The 12,321-nt window shown below is 66.2% G+C and overlaps 1 protein-coding gene across 2 annotated transcripts in view; it reads left to right on the forward strand.

Annotated features, from left to right (window-relative positions):
* CLIP2 (CAP-Gly domain containing linker protein 2) overlaps positions 1-12,321 on the forward strand; it is a 46,240-nt gene that overhangs the window by 19,061 nt on the left and 14,858 nt on the right. For both annotated transcript variants that reach the window (XM_055134392.1, XM_055134393.1), the window contains exons 4-9: positions 1,334-1,887; positions 6,590-6,714; positions 7,240-7,453; positions 8,423-8,620; positions 9,272-9,375; positions 10,350-10,410. In XM_055134392.1, coding sequence (XP_054990367.1) covers positions 1,334-1,887; positions 6,590-6,714; positions 7,240-7,453; positions 8,423-8,620; positions 9,272-9,375; positions 10,350-10,410 — 1,256 coding nt within the window. The remainder of the gene's footprint in view (positions 1-1,333; positions 1,888-6,589; positions 6,715-7,239; positions 7,454-8,422; positions 8,621-9,271; positions 9,376-10,349; positions 10,411-12,321) is intronic.

Consider the following 12,321-nt stretch of genomic DNA (forward strand, 5'->3'; position numbering starts at 1 on the left):
AGGCCTGGCGCTCAGAGGGCCACCTGGTGCTGGGATAGGCCTGGGGGCTGTGCCCGGTGGCATCTCGGTGGAGAAAAGCTCTCAGGTCCCCATTCAGGGGCCCCCCAGCCCCCGGTTCCCTGAGCCCGCAAGGGCCCTGCAGTGGCAGGAGGCGCGGCTGGTTCCTGCCCGCCGAGCCAAGCACAGCCCCCAGGCCTCCCGGGGACAGCGTGGGGACACTGAGACTTGGGCTTGGGCACGCCGGGTGCTGGTGGGGGCCCGACCACAGGGGGCCCCACCTGCTGAGCCGGGGGTGGAGCTCAGGGTCTCTCCCCTGTGAGGCAGCTGCTCTCCACTCGGCCCCTTCATCCTGTTGTGAATGACCCCACCTGACCTGCTGACCCCTCACAGGCTCCTGGCGCTGCTGTGGGGCCGGGGACACGGCCTGATGTCTCTGAGCCTCGGGGCCTGGAGCAGGGTCCCCCGCCCCCGGCCATTTCTCTGCTGGGATCCCCCCTTTCCTGCTCAGAGCGGAAGTTGGGGCGGGGGGGGGGCCGGGGGCCAGAGCCATAGTACAGCGGGGAGGGCGCTTGCCTTGCAGTCTACCCGGGTTCGATCCCTGGCACCCCCGAGGGTCCCTGAGCCCATTCAGGAGTGACCCCGGAGCTCAGAGCCAGGAGTCAGCCCTGAGCAGCACCGAGTGTGGCCCCAAAGCAAAAGCAAAAAGGGGCGGGAGCAATAGCACAGCGGGTAGGGCATTTGCCTGGCATGCACACGGCCGACTCGGGTTCGATTCCCAGCATCCCATATGGTCCTCTGAGCACTGCCAGGGGTGATTCCTGAGTGCAGAGCCAGGAGTAACCCCTGAGCATCGCCAGGTGTGACCCAAAAAGGGATAAAAAAAAAAAAAGCAAAACCAGAAAGAGACGGAGAAGAGGTTGTCCACGGGTGTCTGGCTGGGGCAGCCCTGACGGACGCACTGGGGGCCTTCTGTGGGGTCCAGAGCCGGCTGAGGGGGGTAATGGGGGGCACAGAGACCTCCTGAAGATCTGAGCCCCACCCGGGTCTCCGGCTGACAGCTGAGGATTGAACCCGCGTCCTGGGGGCCCAGAGGCTCAGTGACCCCCCCCCCAGCCTGGTGGGGCTTGTCCAGGGACCAGCCTGGGGGCCTGGGAGAGCAGTGGGGAGGGGCGCCCCCGGGAGCAGGACCCCCCTGGCCGCTGCCTCCTCTAGGAGTGGGGAGGGGCGCCCCCGGGAGCAGGACCCCCCTGGCCGCTGCCCCCCTCTAGGAGTGGGGAGGGGCGTCCCGGGGAGCAGGACCCCCCTGACCGCCGCCCCCCTCTCTCTCCCACAGGCTCCCCGCTGCACAAGCAGGCCCCGGGCCTGGGCCCCGCGGCTGGCGGCCCCGCCCCCGAGAGGGCGGGCCCGAAGGCGGCCGAGGTGGGCGATGAGTCGCTGGGGGACCTGGAGGTGGGCGAGCGCGTGTGGGTGAACGGCGTGAAGCCCGGCGTGGTGCAGTACCTGGGCGAGACGCAGTTCGCGCCGGGCCAGTGGGCGGGCGTGGTGCTGGACGAGCCGGTGGGCAAGAACGACGGCGCGGTGGGCGGCGTGCGCTACTTCGAGTGCCCGGCGCTGCGCGGCATCTTCACGCGGCCGTCCAAGCTCACGCGCCAGCCGGCCGCCGAGGGCTCGGGCAGCGACGGCCACTCGGTGGAGTCGCTCACGGCGCAGAACCTGTCGCTGCATGCGGGCACCGCCACGCCGCCCCCCGGCGGCCGCGTCCTCCCGCTGCGGGACAGCGTGCTGGGCAGCGCGGGCAAGACGGGCAACGAGTCGGGCTCCAACCTGTCGGACAGCGGCTCGGTGAAGCGCGGAGACAAGGACCTGCGCCTGGGGGACCGCGTGCTGGTGAGTGCCCGCGCGCATCGGGGTCCCGGGGATTGGGCCAGGGGGGCTCGGGACCTCCTGCTGTTTGCCCCTGGGCCAGCGTGTTGGCCTCTCTGGGCCTTCATTGTTCTGTTCAAAAAAAAAAAAAAGGGAGCATGTAAGGGGCTGGAGGGAGGGCAAAGGGGAGGGCGCCTGCCTTGCACGCAGCCGACCCCAAGGTCCATCCTCAGCCTCCCCCAGGGTCCCTGAGCCCCAGTGCAGAGCCCGGAGGGAGCCCTGAACATGGCCGGGTGTGGCTCAAAAGCGAACGAAAGGGGCTGGAGCAGTAGCACAGCGGGTAGGGCGTTTGCCTTGCACGCGGCCGACCCGAGTTCGATTCAGCATCCCATAGGGTCCCCCGAGCACCCTGCCAGGAGTAATTCCTGAGTGCATGGACCAGGAGTAACCCCTGAGCATCACCGGGTGTGACCCAAAGAGCAAAAAAAAAAGATAAAAAAAGAAAATGAAAACATAAAACCAAAAAGGAGGCTCGGGGCTGGAGCGATAGCACAGTGGGTAGGGCGTTTGCCTTGCACGCGGCCAACCCGGGTTCGATTCCCAGCATCCCATAGGGTCCCCTGAGCACCGCCAGGGGTAATTCCTGAGTGCAGAGCCAGGAGTCACCCCTGTGCATCACCGGGTGTGACCCAAAAAGAAAAAAAAAAGTCTAACAAAAAGGAGGCCCTGGGTCACGGCTCTGTCCATGCGGTGACTCTTCTGTGTTTCCAGTCCGCTTGTTTACAGGGTTGAGGCGCTGCTGGCGTAGTTTGGGCCTGGGGGTGCTCAGAGGCCCAGAGCCGTCTCCAGCCATGCTGGCACAGGGCACATGCCGTGTGGGCAGTCGGCTCGGCCCAGGACTGCTGAGGCCTGTGCTCTCCCACCGTGCCACCTCGCCACCTCCCAGCCCCTGTCTAGGTCAGCGTCGCCTGTTTGCCTTTGGGGACATCCTAGTAGTGGCTGTGCGGTGCCGGGGACCAAACTCGGGGCCCCAAGTCTGCAAGGCAGGTGCATCGCCCGGCTTGCCGCTGTGGCCTCTGCCACCCCCGCTTACAGCTGCGGCCCAGCCGGGGTCAGAGAGCAGCTCAGGGTTACCCGAGGTCAGGTCAGTGGGAGGAGTGGGGGCAGGGGGTGCCTGTGTCCAGGCCGGGCAGTAGCGAGTGGCAGAGAGGCGGGAGGCCGAGTGGAGGCCGAGTGGCTGGGCAGAGGGTGGAAGGCTTCACGCAGCTCAAGAAGATTCTCCTGGGGGCCAACTCTGTGCCACCGGGTGGGGACAGGATGGACCCTTGCCTCCCCGCGTGCCCCCGCACCCCCGCCCAGTGTTGCTGTGGCTACACGCCCGCAGGAGCTGGCCGCCCCACAGGGAGCTTGCTCCTCAGTGGCAGAAAGCCACAGCTCGGGGCCGGGGAGCGCCCCCCGCCCCCCCCCCCCCGCCAGCAGCGTCCGCAGAGGTCACCACCTCACTCTCTGGGCCACCCTGGGCTGTGCCCGGAGCCACTGTGTGGCCACTGCAGGGAAGTCCAGGCTCGTGTCCTTTCTGCTGTGATGTCCCTTCGTGAGCTGGGCCCGTCCTGTCGTTCATTCCCCATTTATTCATTCATTCATTCCCTCCTCCCTCAGGCCACCCGGGAGAGGCCGGAGCAGGCAGATACAAAGGTGCTTTGTCCCTGCCCGGGCTCTGGGCGTGCCAGCCTGGGGGGTGGACTCGTGAGTGCCTGGGAGCAGGGTGGTCACCATCGAGGAGTGGAGGACTCAGGGGTGACTCACCAGCCCTGACCGTGGCCGGGGTGGAGGAACAGGGGGGGGTCCGCCCAGCCTGGGCCCTCCTAGTCCCCCTTCGTGTCTGCCGGGCAGGAGGTGGCTGGGCCGGGCACGGCAGGCACAGAGCACGCCTGAGGGGCTGTAATTTCCCTTGGATTTAATTTTTTTTTGGGGGGGGGAGTGCCACACCCAGCAGTGCTCAGGGCTGACTCCTGGCGCTGCACTCGGGGGTCACTCCGGGCAGGCTCGGAGATCCCCATGGGCTGCCAGGGACCCACCCCGGGCCGGGCGTGTTGTACTGTCGCCCCGTTTCCTCGCTTTCCCTTTGAAGCCCTGTTTCTGGGGGCACCCAGCAGGCCCCACGCTGGGCTCTGCCTGGACCGTGTCTCTGGGCCCCTACCGCCGGCCAGGCAGGTGCTGACCCCTCCCCGGTCCCCGTTTCAGTTTCCCGGGGAGGAGCCTCTGACCCCTCCCTGTCCCGGCGCTGCTGCCCCCTCTCATGTCCTGCCCTGCTGGCTGGGGGGCAGCAGCCAAGACTAGCCCCACACCGTCCTGTCCTCTTGGCCGAGTGGCCCCGGGGCTGGGCGCAGGGCTGTGTGCTCTGGACACTTTGGGGAAAACCAGGATGACCCAGTGTTGTCTCTGCTCGTTCCCACGGTCTGGGCATGGGAACAGAGCCCTGGGGTGTCCGGCCTGGGCCCTCGATCCCTGGAGTGGCCGAGGACAAGCTCAGGGAACCTTGTGGTGCCAGAGTGGACATGGGCCGGGCGTAGAGTGGGCGGGGCCACCGTGTGTGATCTCCCAGCCCCACCTGTTGATGTTTAGATTGAAAAATACAACAGGACAGGGACAGGCCTCGTGCCTGGCCAAGGCTCGTGTGTGTGTGTGTGTGTGTGTGTGTATGTGTGTGAGTGTGTGTGCGTGTGCGTGCTTGTTTATGTGTGTGCGTGTGTGTGCTTGTATATGTGTGTGTGAGTGTGTGTGCGTGTGCGTGCTTGTATATGTGTGTGTGAGTGTGTGTGCTTGTATATGTGTGTGTGAGTGTGTGTGCGTGTGCGTGCTTGTATATGTGTGTGTGAGTGTGTGTGCTTGTATATGTGTGTGTGTGTGTGTGTGTGTGTGTGCGCCGGCCTGACGCCCTGGGGACCCCGTGTTTCCGCTGCAGCCCCCTTGTCTCCGTGGTTCTGGGGAGGGGAGAGGTTCAAGGGGGCAGGACTGCGGCTCCCGGGCTGGGGAGCAGCTGTCGGTGCCCCCACCCAGTGCTGGGGACCCAGGAGGCCTGATGCTCGAACCCAGCTTGTACGAGTTGGAAGTCAAGAAAAATAGGACCAGTGGTTCACCTGGAACCCCAGGGCCCTTGTCGGGTCACAGGGGACACTGCCCGCCTCGGGGCTGGGTCTGTGTCCTCTGGGTCAGGGAGCTGCTCGAAGGGACGCCCCGGGCCTGTGCTCTGCACCACAGCCCCCAGAGCTCCGGCCCGGCCACGGCACCCCCACCTGACCCAGCACTGCTGGGTGTGACCCAAAAACCAAACCCGAGAAAGGAAACCGGAACCCGGTGTGCCCAGCGCTCAGTGGCAGCGGGGCGGGTTCTAATTAGGGATCTTGAACACGCTCGGAAAGGCCAGAGGACAGGACTGACAGGAGCCGCAGGAACCCAGCCCCGGGTCAGAGCCACGGCACAGCGGGGAGGGCGTTGGCGCGCCTGGCACTCGGCTGACCCAGGTTGGATTCCCAGCATCCCATAGGGCCCCCCAAGGACTGCCCGGAGTGATCCCCGCGTGCAGAGCCAGGAGTCAGCCCGAGCACCGCAGGGTTTGATGCAGAAACAAACAGAACTATTTCTGTGGTGTCAGAGCTTCAGTGGGAAGGAGGGAAGCTACAGATGAGGCCCGGGGCCCCCCAGGATCCCGGGACCCACGGAGGGCCACGAGGACTGGAGCTGACGGCACCGGGAATGGTGGGAGCACCAGGAGCGGTGGGAGGACGGGGGATCGTCACCCTCCCGTCCGCCTCTGGGTCCGTGCTGGGACTGTCCCCGGCAGACGGGGGGACGGACGTGCCTTTCCTGCGAGCGTCAGAGGTCTCTGGGTGAGACCCCTGGCAGGCCGGACTGGAGAGGGCGGTTCGTTGAGGGGTTCTCTCCAAAGACTCGGCCCCCAGCCTCCATGCTCCTTCCTCACGTGCTCCCCGGACCCCGGCCCACCCTCTCCTGGTGGAAAGTACCAGAAGGTTCTCTGGGGAGACTAGTGAGTCCTCTGAGAAATGAGAGAAGGTCAGTCAGGCAGAAAAACAAGCAAACAGTGGGGGTAGGGGGGGTGGAGCAATAGCACAGCGGGTAGGGCATTTGCCTTGCATGTGGCCGACCCGGGTTCGACTCCCAGCATCCCATATGGTCCCCCGAGCACCACCAGGAGTAATTCCTGAGTGCAGAGCCAGGAGTAACCCCTGTGCATCGCGAACAGCTCTCAGATGTGCCCAGTACATGCACATACAGTGCATCATACACACGCACACGCACACACAGGCACACTGCATACACATGACACACGCACACCCTCTTTTCAGCAGAGGGAGCAGCAGGCCTGCTCGGTGCCCCCAGCACTGTGGCAGCCCCCCGCGGGGCAGACAGGGGTGTGGGAGCAGAGAGTTTAGGTGCCTTGCGTGCGCATGCACAGCATCTGTTTCATGGGGAAGGGTGCTTGCCAGGGAGGCCTGGGCAACCTGCGGGGCTGGGGACCCCTGGGACCACCCCGTGGTGCTAACCCCAGCGATGCTCAAGGGGGCCATGAGGGCGCCACCTCCCGGCCCCCGGCCCAGGGCGTGGGAGAGTGGGATGGACAGCAGGCTCGTTGCCGCCGACACGCCCACACCCAGGGCCCCCCACCGGCCCGCCCTCCCCCAGCCCGGCCCCCGTGTGTCCGCAGGTCGGCGGCACGAAGACTGGCGTGGTGCGGTATGTGGGCGAGACGGACTTCGCCAAGGGCGAGTGGTGTGGCGTGGAGCTGGACGAGCCCCTGGGGAAGAACGACGGGGCCGTGGCGGGCACCAGGTACTGGGCTTCTGCCCGCGGAATGTGGCCAGCGCCGGGTGGGCGAGGGCCCCGGAGATGTGGGGAAGAGGCCGTCGGTACCGGGCGTCTCTGATGGGAGAGGTCAGCTGCCGGGCTGAGCTGGCCGGGGGCCTGGGGACCTGCAGGTGACCTCAGGGGAGTGACCGCCGTGCTGCCGAGATGGCTGGGGCACAGCTGGGCCTTGAGGGCAGTCAGGCTCACTGAGGGGAGCAGCTGGGCGGAGGGGCAGGCCCAGCCCAGTTCGCGGCCAGTACTGACCCTCTCAGAGCCTCCTCACCTGTGGCTGAGAGGCAGAGTGGCCTGGGTGTCCCTAGGAGGGACTGGCAGTGAGCGGACAGCGGTGGTCACTCCTCCATCCCCCCTTACCAACGGCAAGAGTTCAGCCTCAGGCCCTGGCCCTGCATCCCCGCCCCCTCCACTTCCCCTCCTGACCTCATCTCTGCCGGGTGTGGTGCAGAGCGGGGTACGCGGGGGGCCATGTCTTCAGTGGGTGCTCCCCCCCAGGTACTTCCAGTGCCCCCCCAAGTTCGGGCTCTTCGCGCCCATCCACAAGGTCATCCGCATCGGCTTCCCGTCCACCAGCCCTGCCAAGGGCAAGAAGAGCAAGCGCATGGCCATGGGGGTCTCGGCGCTCACCCACAGCCCCAGCAGCTCCTCCATTAGCTCTGTCAGCTCCGTGGCCTCCTCCGTGGGGGGCCGGCCCAGCCGCAGCGGCCTGGTAAGGCGGGCAGGGTGGGAGGGGGCCGGGCATAGCCCCTGCAGTGGCAGGGAGGTCCCACGGGGCGGGACGGGCCTGCACGCGCAGAGCTCTGCAGGGGTGGCAGCACAGGACAGGAGGTGCAGGAAGGCGACGCTGGGGGACCCCGCAGGCCGCCCCCTTCCTGCACGCGCCCGGGTAAAGGCACCCCCAGGCCAGGGCCTGGCTTCCGGGCAGTGCCATCAGGACTGCGCCGGTGTGCCGCCTCGCGACCCTCAGACGCCCGAGGACAGGCCGCTGGGCGCTGGCGGGGGGGGGACAGGCACGTGGTCCTGTCCGTGCAGGCTGCCCCTCCCGCTCCCGCCCCTCCCCCTCTTCATCCCTGCCCCTCCCCTCCTGACCCCCTCCTGCTCCTGAGTCCCCCTCATCACCCCTCGACCCCCTCCCTCCTTCTGAGTCCCTGCCCCTCCCCTCCTGACCCCCTCCTGCTCCTGAGTCCCCCTCATCACCCCTCGACCCCCTCCCTCCTTCTGAGTCCCCGCCCCTTCCTCCTTCTGATCCCCGCCCCTCCATGGCCCCGCCCCTTCCCCTCCTGGTTTCCTTCCCCTCTTGGTCCTGCTCCTCCCCCTCCTGGACCCCTCCTCCTTCTGAGTCCCCCTCATCACCCCTCGCCCTATCCTCCCTTTTGAGTCCCCGCCCCTTTCTCCTTTTGATCCCCGCCCCTCCTCTGGCCCCGCCCCCTCCTGGCCCCGCCCCTTCCCCTCCTGGTTCCCTCTCCCTCCTGGTCCCGCCCCTATCCCTGATCCCACCCCTCCCCCTCCTCATCCCTGCCCCTCCCCCTCCTGACTGCCTCCCCCTCCTGAGTCGCCTCGGCCCCGCCCCTCACTGGCCCCGTCCCGCCCCGCCCTCTCGGCCCCGCCCCGCCCTCTTGGCCCCGCCCCGGTCCCGCCCTGGCCCCGCCCCACCTCCTGACCCCGCGTCGCACCGCAGCTCACCGAGACGTCCTCGCGCTACGCCCGCAAGATCTCGGGCACCACCGCCCTGCAGGAGGCGCTGAAGGAGAAGCAGCAGCACATCGAGCAGCTGCTGGCCGAGCGGGACCTGGAGCGGGCCGAGGTGGCCAAGGCCACCAGCCACATCTGCGAGGTGGAGAAGGAGATCGCGCTGCTCAAGGCGCAGCACGAGCAGGTGGGCGTGGGGGGCGTCTCCCGCCAGGACCCCACGCGTGTCCTTCTGGTGCCCACATCTGTGGACTCCCGGCGCTGGACAGAGCCCCGCCACCCCGGGGCTTCTTCACGAAACCTGTTTTAGGTCGCGGAGCTGCCCCCAGTTCCGGGGGGCTGCTGTGCGCGCGGCCTTTCCTGCTGCCCCCCAGTTCTGCGCAGAGCTGCTACGAGACAGCTCGTACGCACAGCCATGGCCACGCCCCGGCTTTCTGGAGCTTTCTGGAGCATTTCTGAGCTGGGTGCACAGAAGCAGCCCTCTCCCCAGCCTCCAGCCTGTCCACTCGTCTCTTACTTTTTGGGGTGCAGGGAGGTTTGGGGGCATACCCGGCGATGCTCAGGGCTTACTCCTGGCTCTGCACTCAGGAATTACTCCTGAAAGTGCTCAGGGGACCACTGTGGGATGCCGGGGATCAGCTATGTGATAAGGGATTGTACAGAGGCCTTTGAGAGGCCGAGTCAGAGGGAGGTGCCAGGATTGGGGTGCTGGGGCCTGGAGGCAAGTCACCTTGGGGTCCCCTGTGCATGGGGCCGGCCTCTGTGCCCTGAGACCCTCTCGCCACTGGGTCTCGCAGTCCAGAAGCCGACCCCGTCCTGGCCCTCGCCCGGGGCCCAGTATGTTGCAGAAGCTGAGGAGAAGCTGCAGCGGGCCCGGCTGCTGGTGGAGAGTGTCCGGAAGGAGAAGGTGGACCTGTCCAACCAGCTGGAGGAGGAGCGCAGGTGAGGACCCCGCCCCCGCGGCCTGGACCCCGCCACGCCCTCTGCATCCTCGTCGTCGGCCCCTTTCCCTGGAGCTCGAGTGGAGCGCCCAGCTTGTGGGGGCCCCGGTCTCCCTTCAACGCGGCCCTTGTTGGTGCAGTGCTCGTGTGCCCGTGGGGGGCGGGGGTCATACCAGCAAGTGTCTGGAGATAACTTCGGGCCCCGCACTCGGGCTCAGTGATCAGGGGACTGTGCAGCGCCGGCATGATGGACACTGGCAAAGCCCAGGCCTCCTACGTGCTCTACCCATTGGGCTACCTCTCTCGCCCGAGGTAGGTGGGGGGCGGTATTCTTGTCAGGGGACAGGCTGGGAATTCGTGCACAAGCCGTGGGCCAGTCCGTGTCCGTGGGGACCCCTCGCAGTGAGTTCTCTGCATGAGCTCGCAGCAGATGCCCGCGGCTAGGCCCCACCGAGAGCGTCCGCACCCCGGCTCTCTGCCCGGCATTGGTGCACAGAGGGGAAAGCCCCGGCTCTGGGGCCCTCAGCCTGCCGGGCTGGCGTGGCACAGTGGCGTGGCGGGGTGCCCTTGTCTCAGGGCAGATCGCAGGGCTGATCCACGGATTTCCGCAGTTCCCTCCCCTCCCAGTAGGCAGCCTCGTCCTCGGCGTCCCTTGGGCCTCGAGCAGGCAGCCGTGTACCCCCAGGGCTGCTGTTGCTATCTGGGTGGCGAGAGGGAGCTTATTTATATCTGCACTGCAGATGGTGGGGGCCCACACATCTGGTTCCCGTGGCAACGGCCCACCACCCCCACCCACCAGTCCTTGAAGGAAGTGGTTGAGGGAGGGTCTGGGCGTGTTTCGGTGGCCCTGTGCCAGTCCGCAGGCTTCTCATCCGTGTGCTGGGGCGCTGGCAGGGGGCTGAGCCAGAGCCGACTTTGGGGGGGCGGTGCCTGTGGGTCCCCTGCCAGTCCCCCTTAGCCCTGTCTCCCCTGCAGGAAGGTGGAGGACCTGCAGTTCCGAGTGGAGGAGGAGTCCATCACCAAGGGCGACCTGGAGGTAACATGCCAAGGCCCCAGCTTGCACTCCCCGGCTCTGGGGTCCGGGCTGGGCTGGGCGGGCAGGGAAGAGTCATACTGGCCACCAGGGGCAGGCTGTGAGGGACCTGGGTGTGAGGTGTGGGGCTGGCTCCCTTCTGCCAGCCTTGACCTGTGGGGTGGCCTTCCTGCCCCTACGCCCTCACCCCAGGGAGCTGTCACAGGGAGAGGCCAGCTCTGACTTGCCTCACCAGCTTCCTCCCTTCTCCGGCCTCGGTGTACCTATCTTGCACTGGAGAATCCCTCACCCTGGGTGCCCATGGGTGCGGCTGCTGGGAGCCTCGCAGTCCCCCTGGACTCCACCCAGCGCTCTGACCCCGCTGGCTAGGACCTCTCCAGAGACCGTGTGCAGAGAGGCGCGCTGCCATCTGCACGGGGGCACCGTCACGGGCCCCGGTGGGAGCAGGTGCCGCTGCCTGCCCACGCCTCAAGAATAGATGGGGGCACAGCGGTGTTGGGGTACAGCCGGGCGGCCCCGCGCCTCCCACCTGCTGGCTTCTGCCGGGCCGTTTCGGGGCATAACGAGGCCTGGTGCGAGCAGACAAGGCCCCCTCCTGCAGCGCCGGCCAAGGGTGCAGGCACGTGACGCTCCCTGCTCGGGGACACACCCACCGCACGCTGGTGACTCGGGAGCAGGCCCAGTACCGTCTGTCCCTTAGTCTGTATCTGCTGCTTGCTCCTAGTCTCCTGGCCCCGCCCAGGCCCCAACACCAATCAGCTACCAGCTATCCCTGAGAGCGAATCCGATTGGTCTTTGGCTGGCCAATGGGCTTGTTTGCTGTAGATCAGGTGTCCACCCAGCCCCAATCAGCTTTGGCCGAGAGGGTTGGCCAGACAGTGCACAGACAAGCCCTCTGGCTCCAGGGATGTGCGTGTTTTGTTTTGCAGTGCCCGGGATCGAACCCAGAGCCTCTCTCGTGCGAGGCCCGTGCTGCGTGGCCGAGCCACATCCCCCGCCCCCTTAGGTTCAGTTTTATTTTGTTTTGTTTATTTGGGGGCCACACCCGCCAGTGCTCAGGGGTTACTCCTGGCTCTGCATTCAGGAATTACCCCTGGCGGTGCTCGGGGGACCCTAGAGGATGCCGAAGATCGAACCCGGGTTGGCTGCGTGCAAGGCAAATGCCCTCCCCACTGTGCTATCATTCTGGCTTGTTCGGAACTGTTTTTATTGTGTCCGTATTCATGGCGGTGGCAAGGCAGATTGACCAGAGTTGGGCTCATTCCTGCCCACCTTAACTCAGAAAGGGACCCCGGCACTTGAGCTCTGCCCCCCCAACCATCTCTCCTCTCCCTCACTTCATGCTCCCCCTGTGCATGTGTTCTCATTCCCGGTCTTCTGTGTCGTCTGACCTTGAGGTCTTCCTGCTCATGGTTGTGTCCACGGCCTTCCCTCACCCATCCCCAGATTGCTTCTGTTTGTGGCTTCTGATGCTCTTTATTAGCCCTGGGCGAGCCCCCGCCTTCAACCTGGCATACCCCATAGACAGCCCACCCAGGCTGAGGAAAAGCCTTAGTGATGACACATCGCAGCTCTTGGAAACGGCTCGCACTCCCCTACAGCCCTGGGGCCAGAGATCATCGTCCGTCCCATTGAGGGAACATCTCTGGCTCTGATGGAGGGCCACCCCGGGTGACCCCCCGCTCCTGTGTCGCTGTATCCCTGGCCGCTGTTCCTGAATCTCTTCGTGGATTTCTGAGATCTCAGCCCCCATGTGCAGATGGCCTGCTCCACCCCAGCTACACTCCGCATGTCCAGGTGGAGGGGTTTTTTGGGGGGCACCCTGCCAGAGAGATGTCTTGTCTTTGCTTTTTTGTTTGTTTGTTTTGCTTTTTTTGGTCATGCTCAGCGATGCTCAGGGCTTCCTCCTGGCTC

The sequence above is a fragment of the Sorex araneus genome, chromosome 4 (assembly GCF_027595985.1).
Source record: "Sorex araneus isolate mSorAra2 chromosome 4, mSorAra2.pri, whole genome shotgun sequence".
NCBI classification, from domain to species: Eukaryota; Metazoa; Chordata; class Mammalia; order Eulipotyphla; family Soricidae; genus Sorex; species Sorex araneus.